The sequence below is a fragment of the Microsporum canis genome, genomic scaffold (assembly GCF_000151145.1).
Source record: "Microsporum canis CBS 113480 supercont1.4 genomic scaffold, whole genome shotgun sequence".
In the NCBI taxonomy this organism is placed as follows: domain Eukaryota; kingdom Fungi; phylum Ascomycota; class Eurotiomycetes; order Onygenales; family Arthrodermataceae; genus Microsporum; species Microsporum canis.
In genome coordinates this window covers 2515151-2530302 of record NW_003299166.1, presented here as the reverse complement: position 1 = coordinate 2530302, position 15152 = coordinate 2515151, and the positions used below count along the sequence as shown (strand labels likewise).

The following is a 15152-nucleotide window of genomic DNA, read 5'->3' as shown; positions in this document are numbered from 1 at the left end:
TCGACCTTATCAACATCAACAATGCCTTCTTTCATCTCTCAGTCAGGGCCACCGGCCATCCTTAGCCATAGCCGTCAGCCCATTACCCAGGAATTCCATGTTATGGACCGATATGCTGGACACGCTTCCCGTTGCAAGATCTGTGCAAACCCAATAGAGGTCATCTCAAAGGGAGGAAATCTTTGTGACCGTGGTATTCGACATGCACACAACCTCATCCTCTGCATCCGAAGCCGTGGAGGCAAAGCCTATGCCGCCGTCGATATTGAATTCACCCCAAAGCAAATTGAGATTCCACCTCAGTGTAGCGTCATCAATGATCTTCTGCGCGCACTTGACCTAGGCCTCCTGGCGAAATTGCAAAAGCCACAGCCGGTAGTCATCAACGTTCGTAATGACTCTCGCAAGAGTCAAGCAGAAAATACACCATCAAGCCCCGTGTCACCATCCGCCTCATTGCCTGAATGTTCAAGCAGCACGGTAGTTGTCGTCTCCTCGCGCAAGGGCAAGGAGACATCGCGTGATGACCTCTCCTTCTCTCGTCGCGGAACGCTCTACCCCAACGAAACTTCCAATCAGCTGGTCACCCGCACATACCACTCCTCTTCTAAATCAGGCATTAAGGTACCATCTAGTTATCTATCGTGAGGGGCCATTAGTTTGAATTAAATTATCCGAATATGGAACGATACACCACAACAGCAGGCTAGTCAGCTGCAGTCCTATCGATTCTATCCAAAGCTCAGAGGGATCTGTTTTCAGCACGCCCTCATTCAGAGCAGCAGGCCATCACTTCCACTGTCCCGCCAAGACAGTGGAATGTCCAAACAAACCCTGTGTTCAGCTTAGGGTGTTTGGCCATATATCACGATGCATCGCTACTACACACCCAAGAGCACATATTTGTACCAGTCCAAGGTGTCACTAGATACGCCGTCTACTTATCGTTGGCTTACTACCCGTCGTATTCCCGTTAGGCTGTTGGGGAGTGAACACGATGGTAAAGGCTAGAGCAAAGAATATTCTTCTGCATCTAATCATATATCTATTCGGTTGTCCACGGAACGGATGATGTATGGTATGGGTTTTTTTTTTTTTTTTTTCCGCGTCGAAATAGCTATCTGTATGTATCCAATCATCACATCTTGATAGTAAGAAAAGAATTAGTCAGATAATTAACGCACCGTGACTTCCATTCATCTATCCCATATAATTATTCATGAGTCTAACCTGTATTTTTATCTAAACTCTGTATAAGACATAAGACTCAGGGGCCTTTCCGCCTTACGGAAATATCACAATGGCAATACAAATATAGTTACTTTCTGACATCTGCGCCACGTTTAGAGCCTCCCCCCGCATATCGACCTGATGTTTAGTTCACATAGGGAACTTACATCCCCCAACTTGTTTCTATAACTTCAGTATATAACAAAACTTTATCAATTTGCTCCACGCTCCTCGAAAATTTTGAATTAGTAGTTAACGGCCAAATATGAAGTGCGGAGAGAGGACCAGAGTGCGTTCAAATAAACCTGAACCAGACTTTTGACATGCCCCAAAGTTTTGTACTGTGAATCACAGCGTAAGTAACGGGGTTGATACTTATAAAAGAGACTCATATACCCCCAGTGAGTGTCCTCCCCCTTTCGAAATCCGAGGAAAATAAAAAGTCGTGGCAGGCTTTATCTTTATTTTCTATCGGGTCTCTCCCTCTGGTTGGAATAGTGGCATGCAGTAATGACGCATTCTGCATCCACGCCATCCATTAAGCCCCAACACTTTTTCCCACTGAAACTGCACACGCACCTCTGAACGCTTTCCTTCTTCTCTTGAGGCAAATTTTCCTCTTTGACGGAACAGGGCCAAAACTCCTTAAAACTCCATAGGTTTGGGCACTGAGAGCAGTTCTATTTAGTCAGTTCCTACTACTACTACTAAGAAACTAGGTAGATAGTTACTGATATTATTGTCAAGGCTTACGCATTTCTCTCGTTACGTCCATTGACTTGGAACTTAGTTGTCTATAGGAATTGGTAGTTATGGAAGAACAGCAGGCGTCGAACTCAGAAGGGTAGGTAGAGGACGAAGACTCTTTTTAGCTGGTCTTCAGTAGGATTTTAAAAAGCTTCCCGCGTGTGATATATCATTACATGTCGACTTTCTGTTTATTAATCATATATCCTCAACCTATATCTCGGAACTTTCTCAAGATCCCGTGCATTGTTTGTTCGTTTGTACCATCTCATATATCAGAGGACCATCAGGGTGTAGCCCCAGGCTTACCTCAAAAGGAATTGCAGGAGGAGGCCTGTGAAGCGAAGGAGGAAGAGCCAGTGTTCCCAATATCGGAGTTAGCGATTCTGGCTTTAGGGCCATCGTCGCAGCCGAGCAAACTAGCCGCTAAGCGCGATACTATATCACGTGACTCTGCCTTCATTTTTTTTTTTTTTTTTTCACTTATGAAGGATGTCAATGAAGTAGCAAAGGGGATTGTTGGCCGCAAGCATGAAGCTTTCCAACCATTCAGTGGTACCGGTATATACGATATCTGGCTCCTCTACCGCACGACCTCTTCCAGAATGGCTTGCCAGAAGACGGAAGCGAAGCTTGAAGGCGGACGCAGAGTATTCAAACCGGGTGGAACTGCTTCAAGATTTCGAGTTTGAAGAAGCAAGTCAATGTATCCGTGTCAGTGAGGATGGACAGTGGGTAATGAGCACAGGTTAGTGTTGGCCGTATCTTCAATTTACATAGTATTAGTTTCTGACTGGAAAGGATCTAGGTACCTACAAACCACAAATGCATGTACATTACCTTCCACATCTATCGCTCTCATATGCCCGCCATACAATATCCTTAAATACAACGTTTCTGCTCCTGTCATCAGACTATTCAAAGTCGCTACATCTTCAATCGGATCGTTCGTTGGAATTCCATACTCCTTCCGGATGCCATTACACCACGCGCCTACCTCGGTACGGCAGAGATTTAGTGTACGACAGGCAGTCCGCGGAAGCGCTCACTCCTGCTGTCGGAGTCAATGAGAATGGCATGGGAGAGGTGTTTCGTTTAAATCTAGAACAGGGTCGATATATGCGCAGTTACGAGGTTGAGGTTGGAGGAGACGATTTCACAACTCTTGGTGGAGGTGCTCTCCAAGGTGGTATACACACCGGAAGTGTGAATACAGGGGCAGTGGCCGAGGAAAGCCACAACCTGCTTGCCTTTGGGACGTCTATTGGAACCGTTGAGCTTTGGGACCCTCGCGCAAAAGCAAGGGCTGCTATCCTTTCACCCTACACCAAAGATAAATCCGAAATCACCGCCCTGGAATTTAACAGATCTGGCCTCACCCTTGCAACTGGCTCATCTACCGGTCTCATTCATTTATATGACCTTCGATCACCAATCCCTCTTCTTGAAAAGGACCAAGGTTATGGGTACCCCATCCACACATTAACATTCCTTACCTCGTCTATATCGACACGCGAACAAACAAGTGATCCGAAAATTATGTCAGCAGATAAGCGCATTATCAAAATATGGGATCAACGAGATGGTACTCCATGGACGTCCGTAGAACCGGCGGTTGATATCAACAGTGTAGCGTGGTGCAAGGACAGTGGCATGATACTAACGGCGAACGAGGGGAGGCAGCAACACTCCTTTTTCATTCCACAACTCGGACCAGCACCTAAGTGGTGTGCTTTCCTGGACAACCTTGTTGAAGAAATGGCAGACGATCCTAACGACCCACACGCATTTGTCACCGGCCAATCTGGCTCTGTTTACGATAACTATAAGTTCCTCACAGTTCCTCAGCTACGTGTACTGAACTTGGATCATCTTATTGGAACTACAACACTGTTACGCCCATATATGCATGGTTACTTTGTTGCTCAACGCTTGTACGAAGAGGCACGATTAATTGCAAATCCATTCATATGGGAAGAAGAAAGGGATAAGAAGATTAAAGAAAAGATTGATAAAGAGAGAGAGAGCCGCGTTCGTGGAAAGAAGAAGGTTGCGGCGAAAGTTAACAGGAAACTCGCGGAAAGGCTGCTTGAGAGGGAAGAGAAGAGAGAGCGACTCCAAGCACAGAGGGTACTGGCACAAGGAGGCGACGAGGCTACTGAAAAAGAAAAGAATAGCTCTGGCACTACCGAGCCCAGCACTGGTGGTTTACTTGGGGATTCGCGATTCAATAAACTATTTGACGACCAAGATTTTGCCATTGACGAAAACTCGAGAGAATACCTTCTCACACACTCAGGAAATGCTCCAGCAGCAACTGCTAGACCTGAGAGAGGGTTGACGGCTGTTGAGGAGGAACTTATCGACGAGGTACCGGGCTCAAGCTCAGACGAGATGTCCTCCGAAGATGATGAGCCTCGAACAGCGCGAGAGCCTTCTTCGAAACAGATTTCTACCGCCTCCTATAGGCGAAATAAACCCAAACAGCCTCAAATGCAAGTGACCTCGTCTTCTAAGGTCTCACGAACTCACGACCATTCCTTTGAGTCCAGGGTTCGCAAACACCAGACCAAGAAACGACCTTCAATGGGTCGATCTGGGGGAGAAAAGACAATAACTTTTGCTCCACAGTCGAAGCCTAAACCCAGGCCAGCAGTTGACAACATTGATCGAGTGAGTTACCAAAAGAAAGATCGCAGAAGCGCTTCCGGAAATACGTTTAGAAACATGTAGTGCTGCAGTTCATGTCTACATCTTATCTATTCGAGAATAATCTGCGTTGAAGGAGAATTATCTCTTGAGATGCCTACTGTCAATCGATAGGTTTATTGCCTCCACTGATATTGGGTAGCCTGTCGGTTCCCATCTATTGGGGGGGCGGAAGAGTTGCTAAAGCCCCTGTGTGTCCCGGTCAATGCGAAAATTAGCCGCGCAAAAGTGACATGACCGTGGGCCTCAATGATTGATCGACAAATGGCAGAACCTACTGGTAAATGTTGACAATGACTGATAGCCACATCCGTGAGGGGTGGCCCAATTACCAGAGCGTCTTGGAATTGTATTGGACCTCACCTGGGCATGTTCATACCAATAATTAGAGATTGCAGTGGAGATGTCATGGATGAAAGAATATGAATTACGGTCGCAAGGCTAGGTTACCGAAGGCTGGTAATGAACTACACACTGCCTCGCCTACTTATAATTCTTAGAACTAGATCAGAGTATGATAAAATATGATAACGCGGATATAATCTAAGCCAGCGCAGCAACTCCATTGAATATATTTATTAGTTCGGGAGTCTCACATTTTCGTCATTCTGAGCTTCCTCACGCTCAATCCTAGCTACAATCTCGTTGATTTGATCCAAGTCGGCACCAATTCCTTTTGCAAACCTTTCCCAGAAGTTATCCGTATCATTCACCCTTGGGTAAGGGACATCAGGTACGGGCACTCCCAAAAACTTGCAAAGGGGCTCCCACCCATCCTTGGCCTCGAATTCAAGTAAATTATCCGCCGGCACTACATCGCGAACCATCTGGTAGTGCTTTGCCCAGGCATCCTTACCATTTTTGCGGAAATCGTTTCCGAACAGATGTTTCCAGACCAATTCCAACAAGACAAAGCGGTGTTCGTTGATTTTCAGCTCTTGGTTGACAATGTGAGCCTTGTAGATGGTGTTAAGGACAGAGCTAAATGAAATTAAAAACGTAAGCCACGTTAGGCATGATATATAAGGAATTCAGGCACTGTGGCATGGGCAAACTTACGTATACCACTTATCTACATCCCTCTTATTCAAAACAACTTTAGCATCTGGGTATGTTGCCACGAGTTCGGGGATAAAGGCACAGCCGGGAGCATCAGTTGTAGCCTAAACGCAATTCAGCCTTCGAATTCTCATGTTATCTGCAATTTAGGTTCAAGAGTCGTACCTGGCAATGGCCAAGTATAGCATCCCAATCCTTTTTTTCAAATGTGCCGACGCCTTCATATTTCGCACGGAGGGCATCGACCCATATTTCGCAATCTTTTGGGTTTTCTACGGCGCAGCTGATCATATGGTATGTATCTTCGAAGCCTAGAATCTTCAAGGCAGTTCGAAGAGCTGATATTATATGCAGATAAGTATAGCTTCCAAGAATCTGACCAGATTAGGGGATAGAGTGTCCAGCTCAACGTACAAAGCGTTCCGGTACGAGGCATGCCCGCACATATCACCCTCATAGGTACCACACGGGTACATGTCCGCCTATCGATATCGGTAATAGTTGGTTCGCCCATATTTGGAACGTTTCAAGAGTGTGGACGAGAGAGTGGAGAGTGGTATACAGTAAAAGGATGGCTTGATAAGTCGTGGACTAGAAGCAAGGAGCGAGGTACACGCCTTTTATATTGCATAAATCGAACATCAAGCGAACCATATACCCTAGACTATTACATCCATAAGGTTTCCATGTATCTGGCTGCAGGCAGGCTTAGTTGTACGGGATAGAGCCTGAAATACCCCATACCTGTGGACCGTTTAGGCCGGAGTTAGCAACGTTCAAGACGCCCGGGCCGTCCATCCGTTCAGGTCATGGTATCTGAAGAGCCCATCAAACGGGATATCGGAGCCAGGTAAACCGCTGGTCAATGGAATAACTTCCTCCTTTTGAAATACCCATGCTCATACCTGTAGTGTTCCCAGTCTGGGAGATGTCGTAGAGTGGCCTGGAGATGACTTCATCAATCCTACAAGCGATTGTCCACATAGCTTTCGGGCCTCGGACAGAAACCCACCCACGAATCGAGTGGATGCCTTGCTGTTATCTGATGCAGGATATGGTTAATCGACAACGATCCTCTAGTTTCGATATGGCTCGTTTTTTGTATAACTTAAATGGCCAGGGTCCGTATTAGGCCGGATCGACTCCCCTTTTGCCTTTATCTTTAACGATGGAGAATAATACTATATGTACTATGTAAACTGGTGTTCGTAATCCATTCTGGGTCATGGACACGGGCTTTGCTTACAATTCCTCTCCAATCCTTGCCAAAGAGTTCTGGCTGCATCCATGTTTCACGGACCATACCTTACTGTACATTGATTGGTGAATCTTCGAAAGGTGTTACTAAAGCCTGCCAGTGTGATATTTGGGGGCCTCCACAACTCCCCAAGACCCCTCCTTGCCAAGTCGAGGTTCCTTGAAAACAGCCGATCGCATACCGACTATGTATGTACGTATACAACCAAGTTTGCACGGAATCCTGAACTCAGTCGTTGTTTTGTCGCTGATACATATCAGTCATATTCGGAAGAGAGGTCGTCAACTGCGGGTTAGGCCGAGCCAGGCTGACGTTTGTCACCTTCAATGCAAGGGCCAAAGATGACAGCAAAACGTCCTGCAGCAGGTTGGGATGGGCAATGTGGGCGCCACCATACACGAACCAGGGCTTGCAAGTTAGGCCAGCTCTGCCCCCCGACTCACAGCTTTCTCAATATCTTGTCGTGGTCAATACCGGACAGCAAGTCTTTGCAAAGCAAGTCGTCGGCGAGATGTTTATATCTTTATCATCAAACGAGAAGAAGCTCTGCTTTTCCCTTTCTCGAAGTCGTCGTTCCTGCTTATATAAGCCAGTCTATTCACGTGATATAGAATAGGGGAGAAAAGACGTTTCTTCTTCTTCGTCATTGATGTAGAAAACATTTGATCAGTAGAAGATTAAGAATATTGGTTATCCCATAAAAATGCTCCTATGAGGTGCTGAATATGCAGTTGTATATGCATTATGTGTGTCTTCTTGCTATTATCTACCTATCATCTACACTTAATTCAAGCTCGAAAGGACATCTACTTCTGCGCATGTATTCTCGATAGTTGTTCTCAGCCGCGGTTTACGGACTCGGAAATATGAGATAAATGGTGTAGGATTGGTGGGCGGATTCTGTGTCATGCTCCACGAGTCGTTATATCCGAATTCCGGGTTCCATCCTCCGCATACGAATGACTGATACCCCCAGAGGATCCGAGTAGCATTTGTGTATGCTGAGTTCCGCACCAAATTTTGCTCCGTACATACCCTACGGCCCGATTAAAGTACTCTACGGCAGATCATGGCTACCAAGCCATCATTCCGGCCTAAACTCCTCCGGTTCGTGAAACAGCTCCTCATCCATATCTAATGACTAATGGTTGGCTGTGACGACTGCTGCTTTTGGTATATGACAGCCCATATACTCGTCGTCTCTTATGGAGGCGTGAGCTACCCCCTTAACAACCGGCCAGCGGTCTCAATCTCTATATCTTATTGACGAACGCCTTCGTGTAAAGAAACTAGACATGTCCTCAAAGCCCGAGAGTCCGTCCACACCGACTACGGTGTCTAGCTCTGCATATATGTGATGAGTACACTCTGGATGAAGCATGTATGCCATCATGATGAATTGAAGAGAAAAATCCAATGACAGGCGCCAGTTCTGATGAATCTGCTACCAAGGGCGGTTTGGCCGAGTAGTTGATGTTCTTTAGCTTGCTTGAAAGCCGAAACGATGGCATACATAAACGAGATCCTCGAGGATACGATCAGTATGCTGAATCTCTTCTACGTCATAGATGCTTAAGTGTTCCCAATAGGAGCCTGAAAATCAGGCTTGACAAGAATCGATGGAATAGAGGGATAAAGTTGTTAGTGCTGAGCATTTCATGTATGACCTGCCTACTCTCAATACCCTGTAGCAGCTAGTACTTTTACGTCATACAAGGGTTCAGCAGCCCAGCCTGAATCCCTTTGACAGCCAGTATGGCACGACCATTTCTGGGTGAGAGATGTGTATATATCTGGACCCTTTATCTGGTGTACATTTCCAATGAATGGCAGCCCTAGAGGGCCAGGTGGGAAGAGCTGCCGCCCTCTTCTTCTCAGGCACAACTATATACCAAACGAGATTTCCAGAAAAAGCGGCTTAAGAATGTCAATATCATGGTATATAAATTCCCTCGCCATCGGCTATCGATATATACTACCGAACAGCCCCCTAAAACAATATTAAATTGCCGCCGACAGTGCAACCAGTGCAATAGATTGATTTAGAGTATCTGATAGTTAACTATATAAATTTAAAACTCAACCAACAAGCCACGCGATTCTTATGAAGCCCGCCTCGCCTCAACGCACTAATCCATTACAGCCTTGGACACGGCCTCCGCCAGGACTCCAAGGGCCTACCGAGTGTATAGGCAAATTGGAAAAGTAACTAAGAGTATCGGGCCAAAGGAGGCGTTCAATACTGTTTATTCCATATAATAGGTAACATCTCGATCTAAAAAGAAAGAGTAATCCCGAGATGGTTACGCGGGCGGTGCCGCTAAACCCTAGATCACACATATATATATATCTTATATAAATTCAAACACTCCTCGAGTTATCATTTGGTGATTGCTTCAGCGGTTCGGAAAAAGACTCGCAAGTTGACGGGGAAAAGGAAAAAAGAAACTCGATGCCATAAGCAATTATTCAGCGTTAAGAGGGACAAAAAAAGCCAGCGTTTGGGACCTACAGATTTATACAACCACGACATCACTTTTATATTCGCTTCTCACGCTAGTAGTTATCAGGTGCTAAGGGATATCAAGACGGGGCGCTTTTCAAGGCCTATCAGTCAATTCTAGCCTACCATGGCCAGTGCCACTCTTTTTATGACGCCGGAGGAGGGAGAGCGTGTTCAGAAGACAGCCCAGGATCATATCCAGAAATGTCAATCACAAGCCGGCCGGTCGCGAGAGACCAGCGACAGCAAGTCTCTGGTCCAGCAAGCGGTTGGCAAGTCCGTGATGGATGACTTTGCCGCCGCAGCCTTTGATTTAGGAACAGCACCAAAGGAGAACAGCCAGGAAACTATGCCGGCATATGCTGTTGGTTGTCCATATTTGCCCTGTACAGCGAACCTGGCGGATCTAGAGCCCATGAAACTGTCAGATCTTCGCATGGAGACTCACCACCGCGGGAAAGTGATCTCACTCCGCCGTATCTCCCCAGTGGTCAGGCTGAAGACGTCTAGTTGGACGGTCGTGCGGGAAGAAGGCTCAGACGAGGCGGAGCGGCTGGAGATATCCCTGCATAGCACAAGGAACGGTGAAGATATGCTAGATTCTGGCTTAACCTTCTTAGTGAAGGAGCCTTACTATACACTTAATAACCAGGATGAATCCGTGATCCGCGTCGACCACCCGTCAGACATCATCATTACAGCTTACAGTGACAGTCCGTCTTCGTGGCGCAATAATGAAGGTGGTCCGGATTCAATTTCAGCATCTAAACCGGCCAGCAAGTGTAAGGAAGAAGGCAACGCAGCGCTTGGGAAGAAAGAATATTGGAGGGCCCACTCTTGTTATTCCGAAGGATTAAGATCAGCTTCAGAGGAGGATGACAGCATTCTGCGGAATGATATCCACCGGAATCGTTCTTACGTCAATCTTCTCCTCCAACGCTATGATGAGGCAATCTCTGATGCAACTTCGTCTCTCACACATGGGGCCGACGAAGAGCAGAGAGTTCTAGATGCAAAGGCGTATTCTCGTGCCGGTAGCGCGGCGTACAGTTTAGGCGACTTTGAGGCAGCTAGGAGCTTTTTTGAACATCAAGAGAAACTTCAGCCTGGTGACCGATTGGCGAAGATCAATCTAAAGAGAATAAAAATGCGGCTTCAGGAGAAAGAGTCGGGTATATATGATTTAAGGAAAGTAGCTAGCAGCCTACCAAAGACCCAAGGTCGGGCAGACGTTGCCAACTTCCACGGATGTACGGAGGTAAAAAAGAGCCCGGAAGCGGGTCGTGGCCTCTTTGCGACTCGTGATATCGAAGTTAACGAGACGATCATGTATGAGAAGGCTTTCTGCGTTGTCTGGAGCCATGATCCAGAAGCAATGTCATGTCTGACTATTGATCTCCGAGATGATGCTTCCATTAGAGTCTTCCCCGTCGGTTTACACAAGGCCCTGGTACAGAAGCTCATGAACAACCCTTCTCAAGTCGAGGGCATCTTGGACCTCTTCGGAGACTATGAGGGGCTCGGCAACAAGCTTCAAGAAAGTGACGGTAGACCGGTACTAGATACCTTCCAAATCCACGATATTATCCAACGGAATGCCTTTGGCCCAGGCCAACAGACAGAAAATGAAGATATCAGCAATGCTAGCACCGGCCTCTGGGTTCGAGCAGCATACATCAACCACTCCTGTGCCTCGAATGCAAAGAAAGACTACATTGGCGACCTCATGATCCTCCGTGCGACCCGTCGCATTTCTGCAGGAGAGGAAATCACACACAGCTACGACGAGACCAGCGATTACGACGCCAGAACAGCAGCCCTCCAGCGAACCTGGGGTTTCAAATGTCAGTGCAAGCTCTGCGCTGCGGAGGAGGCGGATGGTCCGGAAGTACGCCAGCAGCGCCTGAAACTCGAGAAAGAGGTCAACACATTCATGCAGAAAGAAAATGCACAGCAGCCAAAGAAGATTGCGATTATCAGGGCCAAACGTCTCCGTCAGAGCCTACTCGATACCTATAATGAAAAGAGGTACAAAGATCTACCTCGCAGGGCACTTTCTGGCATCGAGCAGTGGCTGCAGGCAGCCCGTTCCCTGTAGCTTGCTTGCGCAGAATAGATGTACATATTTGCCAATATGCCTTGAACGTATTTAAGAGAAAAAGCCGACTTCTAATGAAATGATCAACCCTAGAGCTTGAAGTATCCAGGCTGCAGGCGTTGGAAGACGCCTTCAGGATCATACTTCTTTGCCACGCTTTCAAGCCTTTCAATATTGGCACTTCCATAACTCTGAATAGGATCCTGCTTGACGCTCGCATAGTTCATGTAAACAAAATCATTCCAGAGCCCTCGCTCCGTTGCCTTCGCCTTCGCCTTCTTAAGCCAACCAACATACGCATCGATGACAATCTCATCATCTTCTGCGTTCTCCCACCTAGCACTCGGATTCATTATAATAAGTGGCTTTTCTGCGTTTAGACCAAGCGCATTACCGCCGCGCTCAGCCATCGGCTTAAGCATGGGTTTTCCAATGGGTTCCAGCGAATATACCGGTAAATATCCCTTGACTTTCTTCTGGATCGGACTGATAGCCTCAACCCAGTAGTCCAGCAGTTCAGACAAGAGCTCTGCGTTGACCTCTATGGTAGCAGCCCAGTAGCTCTCTCGCAGGCCATTGGGGTTGGCATCATTGAAGTCCATTGTAATTTGGGACAGGGTCGAAGACTTCACTGTATCCAGCAGCCGATTTGGCTCAGCAAAGAAGCCGTCGAATACGGCAGGATGCGTAGCGTTGTTCTTAAGGGACTCTGCATATTCAACTTGCGTCACGCAGGCGTACTGATCATGCTGCTGGTCATATATCACATTCACTATGAGCGCAGACTTGGGGTCCTGTTCGGCGCCTTGGTGGGTGTAGTCGGCCAAATGCTGGAGCACACTTCTATTCTGCGCTCCGGGGTGAATGAGATTTCCTCCCCACATCTCGCCTCCTTTCAGTGGATGCGTGAAGAGCTCGAATTCAGTGACCAGTCCGAAATTATTACCGCCACCTCGAAGTGCCCAGTATAGGTCCGCATGGTGGTGAGAACTGGCACGAACAATATCGCCTGAAGCGATGACAACCTCGAAGCTTCGAACATTGTCCAACGCCCATCCATACATGTTGCTGAAGAACGAGATGCCACCTCCCAGAGTCAAGCCACCGACGCCAATGTCAGCGACTCTTCCACCGATGACTACCAAATCCTCCTTTTGAAGTCGTGTATAGACGTCAAACCATGTGTTACCTGGCCCTACGGAGACCGTACGTCGGTCTTTACTCACGGCAACATTCTTGAGGCTGGAAAAGTCGATGGTGATACCGCTGGCGATGTTTGATGCACCGGCCATCGCAGCATGGCCGCCTGATTTGGCTGCAAAGGGACATCCGGTGCGGCGAGATGTCCAAACCGCAGTTGCAACATCCTGTGAGCTGGCTGGGCGGAAGAAACAAGCTGGAGATGTTTCAGACTGCTGGGCTGACCAGAACTGTGCCTTCTCCTCGTCATAAACCGTGGAGTTGGGCAGGCTGATCTGGCCAGAAAATCTCCTTGCCAATGTCTCGCACTGTTTCAGAACTATTAGCAAAGGATATTCTCTTACCCGAGGTCGGGAAGACTTACTGCCTTGGAGCATTCGTCTAATCTACTGCCAGCTTGATGTTGAGTTGTAAGGCCATCAACCAAGAAGCCAGAAAGCCCTGCGAGCCCGACTGCGAGCTGATGACTACAAAATCGCATTTCTCCTGATATTCGCGATGGCAAGCACTCTACGACACCGATGGTATAAATAAGAGGACCTCGGATGTTAAAAGGTGGAAAGGTGTGGTTCAGCCAGCAGGAAATCTGGAGGATTCACCACCAATTGGAAGATGTACCTGGTTACAAAAAGTGTGGATCTTCGTATTTTGTAGTGATAAAAGTTTTAATTGAAAAATAGTCAGCTAATTAAGGGAGCTATGGTAATCAGATGGATTACCACCAGAACACCAGTCTATTATCAGTCACTGTTTCTGTTCCTCACAACAGGGTCAAGATGAAAGCAAGTAAAAGAGCATCTCGCATGTGGGCATAGATTCGGTATTGGCTACTCCTCATCTTCGATGTTACTATCTTCGCCCTCATCTTCGTCCTCGTCCTCATCTTCCGTGGCCCGTACCGACTCTATCATCGCAGTTCGTAGGCTGGCAGACAGCGCAAGTTCTTCCTCAGGGGCAGGTGTTGGTGACGGGCAGTCAAAGGTTTTCCCTTCTACTAGAGCAGCAGGGAGATCAAACCCAGAAATACTCCTACCCAGGGAAATTAAGGTGGACTTTGCAAGATACGGCCCCATTGATGCCCATAGGACCTTGCGGCTTTCAATGTTTTCTGCCCACTGAATATTGCCCCTTTTCTTCGCGTAGAGGTAAGTGACAACGAAACGGAAGTATAAATATCTTCTGGCCGGGCGATTATCAGTGAGAAACGTGAGCTCCTTGCCGTCCAACTCCTATTCAATATGTTAGTCACTTTTCGATATGTGGCGGTGATTTAATCAAGCTTACCTCCCATTTGTGAACTACGCCAAATGAGTAGGCCCAAGTCTGGTTTCGTAAGGATTGGTCGACGAGAACGCATTTCCATTTGGTTGGCTCGCATTCGTTCGTAGAAGGGACTGGGATTATGGCAATAGTGCCATTATCCAGCCCTTTCTCGAGTGTCTTCCATAGGGTGATGCCTGATTGTTCTTAATTACCGATTGTCAAATTTTGAGAGTGCTGCTTTACGTACCATTTCTCGGGTCTTCTAAAACGACTTCCCCTACACCAAACAAGTGCTTTAGCTCATCTCCCCTTAAGGCTTTCGGCACTATATGTGCAGCTTTGATATTGTCGGAATCATGCCACATCCCAGTAATGTGACACCATGCCCTCTCTGTCCCCTCAGAGTCGTTTTTGGCTCCTAAGTATTTAATGACACCCTTCCTGAACTCCTTCTGGCTAAAGCTGCTGCTGGATTTGAGTGAGGAGGCACCCATGACCCGCGTAACCATAGTCGCCGTATATGCTCTTTCAAGGAAGTCGAGATTCGCATCTTTGGCACATTTCTGGCGTTTTAAATCAACCTCGCGCTCCTCCTCAACATCGGCTTCGATAGTCCGGAACTGTCGCTTTATAATCTTTAGTTCCCGGATAGCTGGAGTGTATTGCTTATCGAGGGTTATAAGCTCATTTCGGTAGTCTTCCTCCGTTAGATCTTTTCGGTTAAGGGCAGAACGAAGGCCATTCTGGTACTCTTCGTAGTAGTCAAGTCCCGCCGTAAGAGCATCAATCTTCCGTTCGAGAAATTCAGAGACCGAAGTTTCAATAGATGAACGTGACGCATTTGAAGCTGTGCCAACGACTCTAGAGTATTTTTTCTCCAACCTTTCCTGCTGGTTTTGAGGTAGAATTGTTGAATATTTATGTCGAAGAAGGGGAAGCTTGGAGGAGACTCTTGGGGGGATTTCCGGCTCCATGATAAGACAGTAGAAAAGAATCCACACGCTTGTAGAAGTATGGAGAGGTGCGTAATTTGAAGAGGAGAGATATCTGCTGGCTTGGATGTTCTTCGTCTTTGGACGCGTCGT

At 47.2% G+C, this 15152-nt stretch overlaps 6 protein-coding genes across 6 annotated transcripts; 3 read left to right on the top strand and 3 right to left on the bottom strand.

The window, feature by feature from the left end:
* Positions 1-8: 8 nt before the first annotated feature.
* MCYG_04913 (conserved hypothetical protein) lies at positions 9-648 on the top strand (the record flags this gene model as incomplete). Its single annotated transcript, XM_002847130.1, has 1 exon — positions 9-648. The coding sequence occupies one exon, from the start codon at positions 22-24 to the stop codon at positions 646-648; it is 627 nt and encodes a 208-aa protein (XP_002847176.1).
* A 1860-nt stretch (positions 649-2508) lies between these two features.
* Positions 2509-4710, top strand: MCYG_04912 (nucleolar protein 10; the record flags this gene model as incomplete). The annotated part of the gene is made up of 2 exons (XM_002847129.1): positions 2509-2725; positions 2786-4710. 2 exons carry the CDS (start codon positions 2509-2511, stop codon positions 4708-4710), a joined length of 2142 nt encoding a protein of 713 aa, XP_002847175.1.
* A 554-nt stretch (positions 4711-5264) lies between these two features.
* On the bottom strand, positions 5265-6259 carry MCYG_04911 (conserved hypothetical protein; the record flags this gene model as incomplete). Its single annotated transcript, XM_002847128.1, has 4 exons — positions 5265-5667; positions 5746-5849; positions 5911-6083; positions 6160-6259. 4 exons carry the CDS (start codon positions 6257-6259, stop codon positions 5265-5267), a joined length of 780 nt encoding a protein of 259 aa, XP_002847174.1.
* A 3374-nt stretch (positions 6260-9633) lies between these two features.
* MCYG_04910 (TPR domain-containing protein) lies at positions 9634-11604 on the top strand (the record flags this gene model as incomplete). The annotated part of the gene is made up of 1 exon (XM_002847127.1): positions 9634-11604. One exon carries the CDS (start codon positions 9634-9636, stop codon positions 11602-11604), a length of 1971 nt encoding a protein of 656 aa, XP_002847173.1.
* An 89-nt stretch (positions 11605-11693) lies between these two features.
* On the bottom strand, positions 11694-13285 carry MCYG_04909 (6-hydroxy-D-nicotine oxidase; the record flags this gene model as incomplete). The annotated part of the gene is made up of 2 exons (XM_002847126.1): positions 11694-13112; positions 13169-13285. 2 exons carry the CDS (start codon positions 13283-13285, stop codon positions 11694-11696), a joined length of 1536 nt encoding a protein of 511 aa, XP_002847172.1.
* Positions 13286-13631: 346 nt separating this feature from the next.
* On the bottom strand, positions 13632-15041 carry MCYG_04908 (uncharacterized protein; the record flags this gene model as incomplete). Its single annotated transcript, XM_002847125.1, has 3 exons — positions 13632-14033; positions 14089-14261; positions 14315-15041. 3 exons carry the CDS (start codon positions 15039-15041, stop codon positions 13632-13634), a joined length of 1302 nt encoding a protein of 433 aa, XP_002847171.1.
* Positions 15042-15152: the final 111 nt, after the last annotated feature.